This window comes from Antennarius striatus, chromosome 5, assembly GCF_040054535.1.
Source record: "Antennarius striatus isolate MH-2024 chromosome 5, ASM4005453v1, whole genome shotgun sequence".
Lineage (NCBI taxonomy): Eukaryota > Metazoa > Chordata > Actinopteri > Lophiiformes > Antennariidae > Antennarius > Antennarius striatus.
The window spans coordinates 25,055,771-25,068,856 of NC_090780.1; the positions used below are offsets into that span (position 1 = coordinate 25,055,771).

General features: G+C 48.9%; 1 protein-coding gene across 1 annotated transcript; it reads right to left on the reverse strand.

The window, feature by feature from the left end:
• Positions 1-2,849: 2,849 nt before the first annotated feature.
• Positions 2,850-7,889, reverse strand: LOC137595634 (odorant receptor 131-2-like). Its single transcript, XM_068315848.1, has 4 exons — positions 7,818-7,889; positions 7,609-7,767; positions 7,385-7,480; positions 2,850-3,629 (listed from the first exon to the last, which is right to left on the reverse strand). The coding sequence occupies exons 1-4, from the start codon at positions 7,887-7,889 to the stop codon at positions 2,850-2,852; spliced, it is 1,107 nt and encodes a 368-aa protein (XP_068171949.1).
• Between the last annotated feature and the right edge of the window lie 5,197 nt (positions 7,890-13,086).

Here is a 13,086-nt window from a genome sequence, read left to right on the forward strand (position 1 = left end):
ACAAGAACTAAAAGTTGTGCTGGGTGTTTTTTGGTCATTTCCATTATATAATAGAAATGTTCCCGGCAGCACTTGAACCTCAACCTAATATCTCCTCTGAAGTAGCCCATTCCAAAATCTGCCCCATTACGCTTGTGTCACAGGAAAGACAGTGAAAAACATTCATCCTAGATCCTTGATGTCATGATAGCACCAGAAGCTTCTTCTTCTTTTCCTTTCGGCTTTTCCCTTCAGGGGTCGCCACAGCGAATCAATTTCCTCCATCTAGCCCTGTCCTTTGAATCCTCTTCACTCACACCAACTATCTTCATGTCTTCCCTCATTACATCCATAAACCTCCTCTTTGGTCTTCCTCTAGGTCTCCTGCCTGGCGGTTCAAAACTCAACATCCTTCTACCAATATATTCACTATCTCTCCTCTGGACATGTCCAAACCATCTCAGTCTGGCCTCTCTGACTTTATCTCCAAAACCTCTAACATGTGCTGTCCCTCTGATGTACTCATTCCTGATCCTATCCTTCCTGGTCACTCCCAGAGAGAACCTCAGCATCTTCATCTCTGCTACCTCCAGCTCTTTCTCCTGTCTTTTCTTCAGTGACACTGTCTCTAGACCAAACAACATCGCTGGTCTCACCACAGTTTTGTACACCTTTCCCTTCATTTTAGCTGAAACTCTTCTATCACACATCACCCCTGACACTTTCCTCCACCCGTACCATCCTGCCTGTACACGCTTCTTCACCTCTTTTCCACACTCTCCATTGCTCTGGACTGTTGACCCTAAGTACTTAAAATCCTCCACCTTCTTGATCTCTTCTCCCTGTAGCCTCACTCTTCCACTTGGGTCCCTCTCATTCACACACATGTACTCTGTCTTACTGCGGCTAACCTTCATTCCTCTCCTTTCCAGGACAAACCTCCACCTCTCTAGCTTCTCCTCCACCTGTTCCCTGCTCTCGCCGCAGATCACAATGTCATCTGCAAACATCATAGTCCATGGTGATTCCTGTCTAACCTCGTCTGTCAGCCTGTCCATCACCATAGCGAACAAGAAGGGGCTCAGAGCTGATCCCTGATGCAGTCCCACCTCCACCTTGAACTCCTCTGTCACACCTACAGCACACCTCACCACTGTCTTACAGTCCTCATACATGTCCTGCACTGCTCTAACATACTTCTCTGCCACTCCAGACTTCCTCATACAATACCACAGTTCCTCTCTGGGCACCCTGTCATAAGCTTTCTCTAGATCTACAAAAACACAATGCAGCTCCCTCTGGCCTTCTCTGTACTTCTCTATCAACATCCTCAGAGCAAATACTGCATCTGTGGTACTCTTTTTTGGCATGAAACCATACTGCTGCTCACAAATGCTCACTTCTGCCCTTAGTCTAGCTTCCACTACTCTCTCCCATAACTTCATTGTATGGCTCATCAGTTTTATTCCTCTGTAGTTGCCACAACTCTGCACATCTCCCTTGTTCTTAAAAATGGGCACCAGCACACGTCTCCTCCATTCCTCAGGCATCTTCTCACTATCTAAGATCCTGTTGAACAACCCAGTCAGAAACTCTACTGCCACCTCTCCTAGACACTTCCATACCTCTACAGGTATATCATCAGGACCAACTGCCTTTCCACTCTTCATCCTCTTCAATGCCCTCCTCACTTCATCCTGACTAATCTTTGCTACATCCTGGTCCACAACAGTCACCTCTTCTAGTCTTTGTTCTCTCTCATTTTCCACGTTCATCAACTCTTCAAAGTACTCTTTCCATCTTCCCATCACACTACTGGCACCTGTCAATAGACTTCCATCCCTATCCTTAATCACCCTAACCTGCTGCACGTCCTTCCCATCTCTGTCTCTCTGTCTTGCCAACCGGTATAGATCAGTCTCTCCCTCCTTACTGTCCAACCTAGCATACAAGTCATCATAAGCTTCTTGTTTGGCCTTTGCTACCTCTACCTTCACCTTACACTGCATCTCCCTGTACTCCTGTCTACTCTCCTCGGTCCTCTCAGTGTCCCACTTCTTCTTAGCTAACCTCTTTCTCTGTATGCACTCCTGTACCTCCTCATTCCACCACCAAGTCTCTTTATCTACTTTCCTTCCAGATGACACACCAAGTACTCTCCTACCTGTCTCCCTGATCACATTAGCTGTAGTTGTCCAGTCATCTGGAAGCACCTCCTGACCACCCAGAGCCTGTCTTAACTCCCTCCCTCCACCAGAAGCTAATGACTTTTATTCTGCCCAAAAATCATCTGGTAAGATTGTAATGATGGCATTTTTTTGCTTTTGTTTGCTACATGGATAATTCAAAAATGACATCTCCCAGTGTTTTCTTTTCCGTGGAAACTGATTTCAAATGTTTTTTTCTTTGATAAAGGTTGTCTACTATTGCCATAGAACATATACATGGACTCTTTTTTTTATATATATCTGTTTCATACCGAAAGTGACCTTGAATTCAATATAAGATATTTCATGGAGAAAATTCCACTTGAACAAAAAGTCAAACATGTTAGTGTTAAAATACTGATGGCTTCTGTTTTTATGAAACACATTTTTTAAATAATGTCCAGGCAGGTTCATGATCATTAATCGATAAAAATGATTATTTTTATTTGACCCTTTATGACAAACACAATACAATACAACATTTTGAGGAAACAAAAGTAGACAGCGAAAATGTATTACTGTATGAAACAAAGAATTAAATAGAAAACAGGTTGATTAAACTTGATCACATCATTACAAGGACCGAAATTGTTTTGCGGAGGGTATTCAGGTCTGACAAAACACGTAACAAATTAGAGTTTAACTTTCTTGTATGGGAAATATTTAGCGGGTAATTTTCGTAAAGCTACATTCACACATTATGTTCCTCCTCAGGTACTTCCTGAAGGTCTCATCTCGTACGCCGTAGATGATTGGAGTGATGGATCGAGGCAGGACGTGCACAATAATATAGTAAGCAAACATTGAGTCAAAGTAATTGAGCAGGAACCATCGCTGGACAACAACCAGTAACTGTGGCCCAACATATGTGGTCATACACAACAACACCTGGAAACCATGGAGGATGATGGTGTTTCTGGCCTTCTTACTGTCTTTGCTAGCGGCTCTTGCAGTGAACAGAATTCTGAAGTGCGTGTAAAAGATAGTGAACCAAATAATAACTAGAAACACAGAGTGAATGATGTACCTCTTTTGGTCAAGGATGGTGTTTGGGAAGGCATTTACTCTGTTACAAACAAACTGTGAATGGAAGAAGTCCAGAGGCTCCGTTACCAAGGTGACAAACAGATCAGGAAGAACCACAGACATGCTCGTCACCCATATCAGACCAATCAGCATCAAGGTTTTCATGATGGTGCAGATCCTGCTGTGGCGTAGAGGTAAGCATACGGCGATGTAGCACTCTATCGCCATGCACGCCACATTCAGAGGAGTGTTCTCTGTGGCAAAGAGAGTGATCAGGATGATGATGCAGCAGATGGAGAAACTGATTTTGTGGAGGTTGGCGCTCATCACGAAGAGGATAAGGCTCAGCATCACTTGGATCATGTCGTTAACAACGAGGTGGATGAAGAGTATATATCGTGGATTCAAGTAGAAGATCTGTGGATACAAAGAACCGAGAAGAGTCTTTCTTTTCAGAAGACAACTGAAGGCTGTTTCATGTTAACAACTTGGAAATATGGAGCCATTGTCAGCTCAGATAGATATATATATACTGTCATCTGTTAGGCCTTGTACTTCTGCTTTTTGCCCTATGGCCTCTGCTAAGGGCTCTATACTGAGAGCAAACAGGATGGGAGATAATGAATCTCCGTGTCTCACGCCTGTCTACCTCAAAACAATCACAACAGTGATTACCAATTGGTAAATTTTTTCTCCAAAACCCATTTCCAACAGTGTTTGTTGCCTTTATCAAAGGCCTTTTTAGCATCCAAGCTGAGAAGCATTGAGGGCTGTTTATCTTTTGTTGCTGTGGAATGCAATTTTAAAGCCTCCCTAACACTATTTATCCCATGGCAGCCTAAAATAAAGCCTGTTTGATCTGGTTTAATCAATTTTTCCATTAAATGGTCTTAGATCAGATTCAAGGACAACTTTTTTCACCTACTCAATATTGCAAAAATCAGTCTCATTTGGTGTCAACAATTGCAAAAAATCCATTTACTGTAGAGTTGATTATTGTTATTACTATCAGGGTCTCACCATAAATCCTGAATTTATTTCGTTTCTTTTTTTCAGACATGATAACATTAATCCATTTTTCTGACACTGATGATGTTGAATGGTTTTTCAACTGTTGTACGGATCCTTGACGTGTCCCAAAACTGGTGTAGACCTCCCACTATTGAAGTGATTCTGTTGTACTGGTCTTTGGAGGAATAACAACTGTTGTCCATCTTATTTCACCAACGGTTCTTCACTCCTGATCATCGTTATTTTCATCTGCTCTGGAGAAACCCCCTTTGTTCTGATGAAGATCCTGCAGTTGTTGGTCCAGGGGTTGTCAATCAGCCCATTCTTCTTCAGTTGTCGAGCTTTTTTAGCAATATCATCCTTCCTTTTAGTGAGATTCTGATTATCACATCATTCACAATTCATTTCTTCCATGGCGTCTAGCACCAGTTTTAACTTTTCGTCATACTTTTCTGAAAGGCTTCTTTGAGGTCACTCCTCAACTTTTCCATAGAAGAGAAGATCAGGTCTAGATTATCTTTCACATTTTTGCTTTCATACTCCTCCGTTTTTTCTTTTCCTCTCGTCATTTTAATATTGGAGAGTCAGTGAGAGTTTGAGTTAGAGAGAGAGCGACAACAGGAAACAGAAGGAAAACGTCTGCTGGCCGTAATTTTAACTAATATAAGATCATATTTTTGTTTTCCATTTTCACATCCCTGTACTGATTCCTTATGAGATCCTAACATGTAGTGAAACTCCTTTTCCTTACTGAACCTTACGTCGTACTTCGAGATCATGTCTGGTCATACCTTGAAGAACTAATATTACCTTATAACCCCACCAGAACACTGCTGTTTCATATGTCAGGTTTATTTGTGATTCCTACTACCTCCAAATGCTGAACGCAGTATCCCAGTGTACATATTGAGCCTCTGAAGCCAATGGAATAATAAATTAAAAAAACCTCAAAGAAGTTTTGAGTTGTATTAAAAAGAGAATGAATTATACAGATAGTTGAAAACAACTGGTCGTGGCAGAAACCACCACTAGGGGGTGCTGATGTTGTAAATGTAAAACCAGGTCAGAAATTGATACTGTTTTCTTACTGAATATAAAAATCTTAATAAAATGTGACCCACAGAGTGTTGGTACTGACAGATCCGGGTCCCGCTATCAGCTGCCTCATCTCGATGACATCACATGGGGTGATGTCACTGAATGACTGATGATGAACTCCTGGGGACACAGACTGTCATCTGATTGGTGATGTGCTCAGCACAGGGGCTTTAAAAGACGTCCCCACACCCTGATGTGGAACACTGTAGTCAGGTGAGTACCGCCTCCTGTCATACCTGCACAGACTTCACGCTACACGAGCTTCTGTTTGTCATACGTGTTCCTCACCTGTGTCCCAACGATGGCTGGACGTCTCTAAGCTGGAGAATGTTTTCTGTTCCTTTGTTGAAATGTAGGAATGCAGTTCTCTGTCTCTACATTGTTGGAGTTCAAACTACTTCAATCTAAAGGTGGATTAGCGTCTTAATTCACATTAATCTCCTGTTCAGTTTCATGTGTCTGTTCACCAATGAAATGTGTCCTTTACCTTTCAGACCTGTGCTCTGATCGTCCGTCTGAGGTGAGTTCTTCTCTACCTGTGAGAAAAAGTTGTCTTTATTTTGATGAGCATTATTTTTATGCTTTATTTAAAATAATCATTGCTTATTTAGCATTAATAAAATGTCATTAATGCATATACACTTACATATTTATGTCTTTAGTGCTGTTTATGTGTTTGTGACATTTCATGATGAAACATGAACTCATTGCTTCCCCCCTACTGTCCCACTGCTGTGTTTATCTGCTTTAATCATCACTGGGTTCTTCTGACTGAAACTTTTTCCTAGTTTAATCAGCTGTTGGATTCTGAGGTGAGGTGGCCATAATTTTAAAGGGTTTCTCTTCCTTAGAAGGTTTTCTGTTAAACAGACAAAGTCATCTTCTGAGTATTTTAATATTTAGGCTACCTAACTAACTGGTTTTCTTCAAGGGTTTTCTGATCACCTGTCTTTTATTGTCTCTAGATATGAGGGAGTTCTTATCCTGGGTATCTTTTTTAATCTCCTACAGTCCTTTAAAAATGGAGCTCAAATTAAATGAAAGATAATTAACCTAATCCAGTGTCACAAGGCAATAAAGAGATTGAAAATGTCCTTGGCTGATCTATATCTGTAAAGCTGATTGATATCTACTGTTGTACCTGCTAAATGTTTTGTCATTACATACATGCAATTGAACAGATATATATGTATGTACATAGCTCTATGCTTTCAGTCATTGTTAATTTAATTATATCTCACTACTGTTGTTTTTTAAATGACTTTAATATACAGTTTTCTTTTGTGTTCAGAGTGATATTCCAATCTGTTATCACCAGTGACGTACAGTGAGGTTCACGGCGGTGAGGCACCGACATTAAAGTGAGTTCTACGAATCAAACAGGGTGTCGTATTTGGCAGTATATTTGTCACAATCCGCTCCTGGTTTTCCCCTCATCCGCCCAGCTCTACCTGCCTTCCACTCCAAACTCATCAGTGCAACTGCCTTCACCTGTGTTTCCTCACCTGATTAGCACCTGCCTGCTCAGTACATATACCCTCCCATTCCTCTGAGTCTCTGCCAGATTGTCTTTGTGTCATGCATAGCTCTCTCGTGTTAATCTCCGGACTGCCTCCTCGGTTACGACCCTGCCTGTCTTCGACCCGTCTTCCTCGTCTCTGCCCCGGTAAACTGACCAGCCTTCTGTCGTTGACTACTCTGCCTGCTCGTTCCTTGTCTGATACCTGTCACCTGGGATTCCTGGTTACGGAGACTGTTTGTCTGGAATATTGCTGCCATTCTGTGCGAACCCCAGAATAAACTGTTGGACTATTACTGCTCTGGTCTCAGTCTGTGCTGTACGTGGGTCCTACCTCTGACCCGTTACAGTACAATCTGGCCATAAATGGATCCAGCACAGGTTGATCACCGGATCTCCCGGATGGAGGACATGCTTAACCAGCTGGTTGCGAATTCTGTTGCGGCTGCAGCAGAAAACCAGCAGGTTCTGGCACAAGTTCGGTGTGATGTAGCAAGTCTCCACGCCCGCACCCAGGCCCTGGGGCCAACACCGTCTGTCTCACCGGGAGCCACGTTCTCGTCACCTGCCTCGGCGGGCGCTGCTGCTCCGCCGTCCGCCTCAGCGGGTGTCGCCGCCGTTCCGCCTTCGATCCGGGAGCCTAACGTGGGAGCACCGGAGCGTTATGACGGCGATCCTGCCACCTGCAACGCCTTTCTCTGCAACTGTTCCATCCTTTTCTCCCTCCAGCCGCTCACCTTCTCCTCGGAGGAGGCTAAGGTGGCTTACACCGTCAATCACCTCACCGGGCGGGCACGTCTGTGGGGCACTGCGGAGTGGCAGAGAGGGACTCCCGCCTGTCGCTCTTTCCAGTCCTTCGCCGACGAGCTCCGGAAGGTTTTTGGTACCGGACCTCTGGGGGCCGACGCCGGACGAGAACTGCTGGATCTGGTCCAGGGCAGCCGTTCAGTCACGGATTACGCTATAGACTTTCGTACTACGGCCCCTCTGTGTGACTGGAACCCGGTCGCCCTCCGTGATGTTTTTTTGCGGGGCCTGGCTGGATACATCAAGGACGAGCTGGTCGCTTATGAGCTGCCGTCAACACTGGAGCGCCTCATTGAACTCGCCACCCGCATTGATCTGCGCATCCAGGCACGCCGGAGAGAAAGACGCTCTGAGCTCCAGCCACGCCCTGCCCGTCCCCGCAGTCCTCCTCGCTCCAAGCCTACAGCGGCGCCGACCTCTCTCCTGTCTGCCTCAGTCACCCCTGTGTGTGAGGGGGATCCGGAGCCGATGCAGCTTGGCCGCACCCGCCTCTCACCTGAGGAGAGGGAGAGAAGACAGCGCTTGAACCTCTGTATGTACTGCGGTCAGCCAGGACACTTCGTCAGCCGGTGCCCAGTAAAAGCCAGAGCTCACCAGTGAACGGAGGCATACTGGTGAGCTCCATCGCTGATCCCGCCTCCTCTGAAAGGCCAAGCATCACCGCCAAGTTCCTGCTGCCTTCTGGTTCCCACTCCATCGCCGCCCTCCTGGATTCTGGGGCTGATGGGAGCATCATGGACGAGAACCTCGCTCTTCAGCTGGGACTACGCCCGGAGCCGCTGCCGTCGCCCATTGCAGCCAGAGCCCTGGACGGACATGTGCTGGGGAGGGTAACGTCTCAAACCAACCCGGTGCGCATGCTCCTGCCAGGGGGGCACGGTGAGAGCATCCAGTTTCTGCTTCTGTCCACACCTAACCAGCCCGTCATTCTGGGGTACCCCTGGCTCCGCCTGCACAATCCTAACATCGACTGGACAACCTGCTCCGTTCGGGAGTGGGGCGCGACCTGCCAGCGGACCTGTCTCGAGGCGTCGTCAGCTTCTTCTGCTCCTGCTTCTACTCCTGCTCCTGACCTCACTGGGGTTCCAGCTGTGTACCACTGCCTAAAAGAGGTATTTAACAAAGCTAAAGCCACCTCCCTGCCGCCACACCGCCCTTATGACTGTGCGATTGACTTACTACCGGGCACATCACCTCCCAAGGGACGCTTGTACTCTCTCTCTGCCCCTGAGAGAAAAGCCATGGAGGTATACATTAAAGACTCCTTGGCGGCAGGGATCATCCGCCCCTCTTCTTCACCTGCTGGCGCAGGATTTTTTTTCGTAGAAAAGAAGGATAAAACACTGCGTCCCTGCATAGACTATCGTGGACTTAATGATATCACGGTTAAGAACCGCTACCCCCTCCCGCTCCTCTCCACGGCTTTTGAACTGCTCCAGGGGGCGACGGTGTTCTCAAAACTCGATCTGAGGAATGCGTATCATCTGGTTCGCATCCGGGAGGGAGATGAGTGGATGACTGCCTTCAACACCCCGACAGGGCATTACGAGTATCGTGTGATGCCCTTCGGTTTGACAAATGCCCCTGCAGTTTTCCAAGCCCTGGTGAACGATGTGCTCCGAGACATGTTGAATAAGTACGTCTTTGTGTATCTGGATGACATCCTGATCTTTTCCCGCAGCCAGGAGGAGCACGTCGTCCACGTCAGATCCGTCCTCCGCCGCCTCCTGGACAACGCCCTCTTCGTCAAGGCGGAGAAGTGTGAGTTCCATGTACCCTCAGTCTCCTTCCTGGGGTACATTATTGCCAAAGACTGCATAAGGATGGACCCTGCTAAGGTTTCGGCTGTAACCTCCTGGCCGGTCCCGGAGACACGCAAGCAACTGCAACGTTTCTTGGGTTTTGCCAATTTCTACCGGCGCTTCATCAGAGGTTTCAGCTCCATTGCATCTCCCCTCTCGGCCCTCACCTCATCCAAGACCTCCTTCCGTTGGACCGATGCAGCTCAAGGAGCCTTCGACACCCTCAAGACTCGTTTCTCCACTGCCCCCATCCTCCAGATTCCCGATCCAGAGCGCCAGTTCACTGTGGAGGTGGATGCATCCAGCGTGGGGGTGGGGGCGATCCTGTCCCAGCGCGCCGCCAAAGACCAGAAGCTCCATCCCTGCGCCTTTTTCTCTCGCCGTCTCACTCCCACAGAGAGGAATTATGACATTGGTAACAGGGAGCTTCTGGCGGTAAAGGCAGCCTTGGAGGAGTGGCGCCATTGGCTAGAGGGGGCCAATGTGCCATTCATTGTGTGGACTGATCACCGCAACCTGGAATATATTCGCTCGGCCAAGAGACTGAACTCAAGGCAAGCCCGCTGGTCACTGTTCTTTGACAGATTTAATTTCACGCTGTCCTATCGGCCAGGCTCCCGTAATACCAAGCCAGATGCACTGTCCCGCCGATTTCCTGAGAGCCCGGATGAAAGACCTGAACCCTCCACCATTATTCCAGCCTCCTGCCTCGTCGCTTGCGTCACCTGGGAGATCGAGGAGAGGGTGCGAGCAGCCGCTGAGGATCAGCCCGGTCCTAGTTCCTGTCCTCCTGACCGCCTGTTTGTTCCGGCTAGGCTCCGTTCCGATGTGCTCCAGTGGGGGCACGCCTCCCGGCTCACCTGTCATCCAGGCATTCAGCGCACTTGTGATGTCCTGCAGCAGCGCTTTTGGTGGCCTTCGCTGGAGGAGGATGTCCGTGGCTACGTCAACGCGTGTCCTGTTTGTAACCAGAATAAGACTCCTCGTCACCCACCAGCCGGCCTCCTGCACCCCCTGCCTGTCCCTCATCGCCCTTGGTCACACATTTCCCTGGACTTTGTTACCGGTCTACCCCCCTCCAGGGGTCACACTGCCATCCTCACAGTGGTAGACCGGTTCAGCAAAATGGCACACTTCATTCCCCTTCCCAAGCTTCCTTCTGCCAAAGTGACTGCCAGTCTGGTCCTCCAACACATCTTTCGGCTCCATGGTCTGCCCACCGACATCGTCTCTGACCGGGGCCCCCAGTTCACGTCCATCTTCTGGAAGGAGTTTTGCAGTCTGCTGGGGTCCTCGGTCAGCCTCACCTCTGGTTTTCACCCCCAGTCCAACGGGCAGACTGAGAGAGCTAACCAGGACCTGGAAACCACGCTTCGCTGTCTCACGGCTGACAATCCTGCTTCCTGGTCGGAGCAACTCATCTGGGTGGAATATGCCCACAACACCCTCACCTGCTCCTCCACGGGCCTTTCCCCCTTCCAGTGTGCCTATGGGTATCGGCCGCCACTCTTTGCTCACCAAGAGAGGGAGGCTGCCTGCCCGTCGGCTCAAGCCTTTGTCCGTCGTTGCCGGCGCACCTGGGAACGAGCACGCACCGCCCTCCTGAAGTCTGCTGACCGCTACGCTGCCGCCGCCAACAAGCGCCGCAAGCCTGCTCCCGCCTACCAGGTCGGCCAGAGGGTCTGGCTCTCCACCCGTGACCTGCCCCTCAAGGTGGAGAGTCGCAAGCTGGCTCCCAGGTTTGTGGGGCCCTTCCCCATCACTCGCATCATTAACCCGGAAGCGGTCCGCCTGCAGCTTCCAGGGTCCATGAGGATCCACCCAACTTTCCACGTCTCCAAAATCAAGCCTGTCCGGGTGAGTCCTCTTGTTCCCCCTACACCACCCCCTCCTCCTCCTCAGCTTGTCGATGGTGGTCCTGTGTATGCTGTCAAGCGCCTCTTGCGCTCTCGCCGCCGTGGACGTGGTATGCAGTATCTGGTGGACTGGGAAGGTTACGGTCCGGTGGATCGTTCCTGGATTCCGGCCCGGTTCATCGTGGATCCTCGGCTCATCGCAGACTTTCACCGCCTGCATCCGGACCAGCCTGCTCCATCCTTCATCCCGTCCCCTGGGGGACCTGCTGCTGATGGGCCTGCCGACCCGCCGGAACATGGTGGCTCGGATGTGGACGCTTCCTCCGGCTCGTCTTCCGTTTCTGCAGACGACGATGTGGCCTCCGCTGTCTCGGAGGAGTTTTAGCCCCCCTCCGGCCTCCCCCCTCCCTCCCCGCTCAGTCTGGGACGTCTGGAGCCGTCCCTTGAAGGGGGGGGTCCTGTCACAATCCGCTCCTGGTTTTCCCCTCATCCGCCCAGCTCTACCTGCCTTCCACTCCAAACTCATCAGTGCAACTGCCTTCACCTGTGTTTCCTCACCTGATTAGCACCTGCCTGCTCAGTACATATACCCTCCCATTCCTCTGAGTCTCTGCCAGATTGTCTTTGTGTCATGCATAGCTCTCTCGTGTTAATCTCCGGACTGCCTCCTCGGTTACGACCCTGCCTGTCTTCGACCCGTCTTCCTCGTCTCTGCCCCGGTAAACTGACCAGCCTTCTGTCGTTGACTACTCTGCCTGCTCGTTCCTTGTCTGATACCTGTCACCTGGGATTCCTGGTTACGGAGACTGTTTGTCTGGAATATTGCTGCCATTCTGTGCGAACCCCAGAATAAACTGTTGGACTATTACTGCTCTGGTCTCAGTCTGTGCTGTACGTGGGTCCTACCTCTGACCCGTTACAATATTAGCAGCCTGACTGACTAGTTAAAGATCATTTAGGACACACGGTGAAGCACCAATATTTGAGCCCCACCTCAGATTGGACAACCAATCAATCAAAACAAGATTGAATTAATAAAACAAGACCAACGTCGGAACTTCCTCTCTGATAGGTGTGTCCAGAGAGGAACTGTGGTATTGTATGAGGAAGTCTGGAGTGGCAGAGAAGTATGTTAGAGCGGTGCAGGACATGTATGAGGACTGTAAGACAGTGGTGAGGTGTGATGTAGGTGTGACAGAGGAGTTCAAGGTGGAGGTGGGACTACATCAGGGATCAGCTCTGAGCCCCTTCTTGTTGCTATGGTGATGGACAGGCTGACAGATGAGGTTAGACAGGAATCTCCATGGACTATGATGTTTGCAGATGACATTGTGATCTGCAGTGAGAGCAGGGAACAGGTGGAGGAGAAGCTAGAGAGGTGGAGGTTTGTCCTGGAAAGGAGAGGAATGAAGGTTAGCCGCAGTAAGACAGAGTACATGTGTGTGAATGAGAGGGACCCAAGTGGAAGAGTGAGGCTACAGGGAGAAGAGATCAAGAAGGTGGAGGATTTTAAGTACTTAGGGTCAACAGTCCAGAGCAATGGAGAGTCTGGAAAAGAGGTGAAGAAGCGTGTCCAGGCAGGATGGAACGGGTGGAGGAAAGTGTCAGGTGTGATGTGTGATAGAAGAGTTTCAGCAAAAATGAAAGGAAAGGTGTACAAAACTGTGGTGAGACCAGCGATGTTGTTTGGTCTAGAGACAGTGTCACTGAGGAAAAGACAGGAGACAGAGCTGGAGGTAGCAGAGATGAAGATGCTGAGGTTCTCTCTGGGAGTGACCAGG

Bases quoted from the DNA above. Each gene is read 5' to 3' on its own strand.
- LOC137595634 (XM_068315848.1), bottom strand. From the start codon at position 7,889: ATGTATCCAGCCAGGCCCCGCAAAAAAACATCACGGAGGGCGACCGGG. The intron at 7,481-7,608 runs GTAAGCCACCTT...CTCCCACGTTAG, and splicing joins CCGGTGAGGTGATTGACGGT to GCTCCCGGATCGAAGGCGGA. The intron at 3,630-7,384 runs GTGAGACAGACG...TTGTATCCACAG, and splicing joins TGACGAGAACGTGGCTCCCG to ATCTTCTACTTGAATCCACG.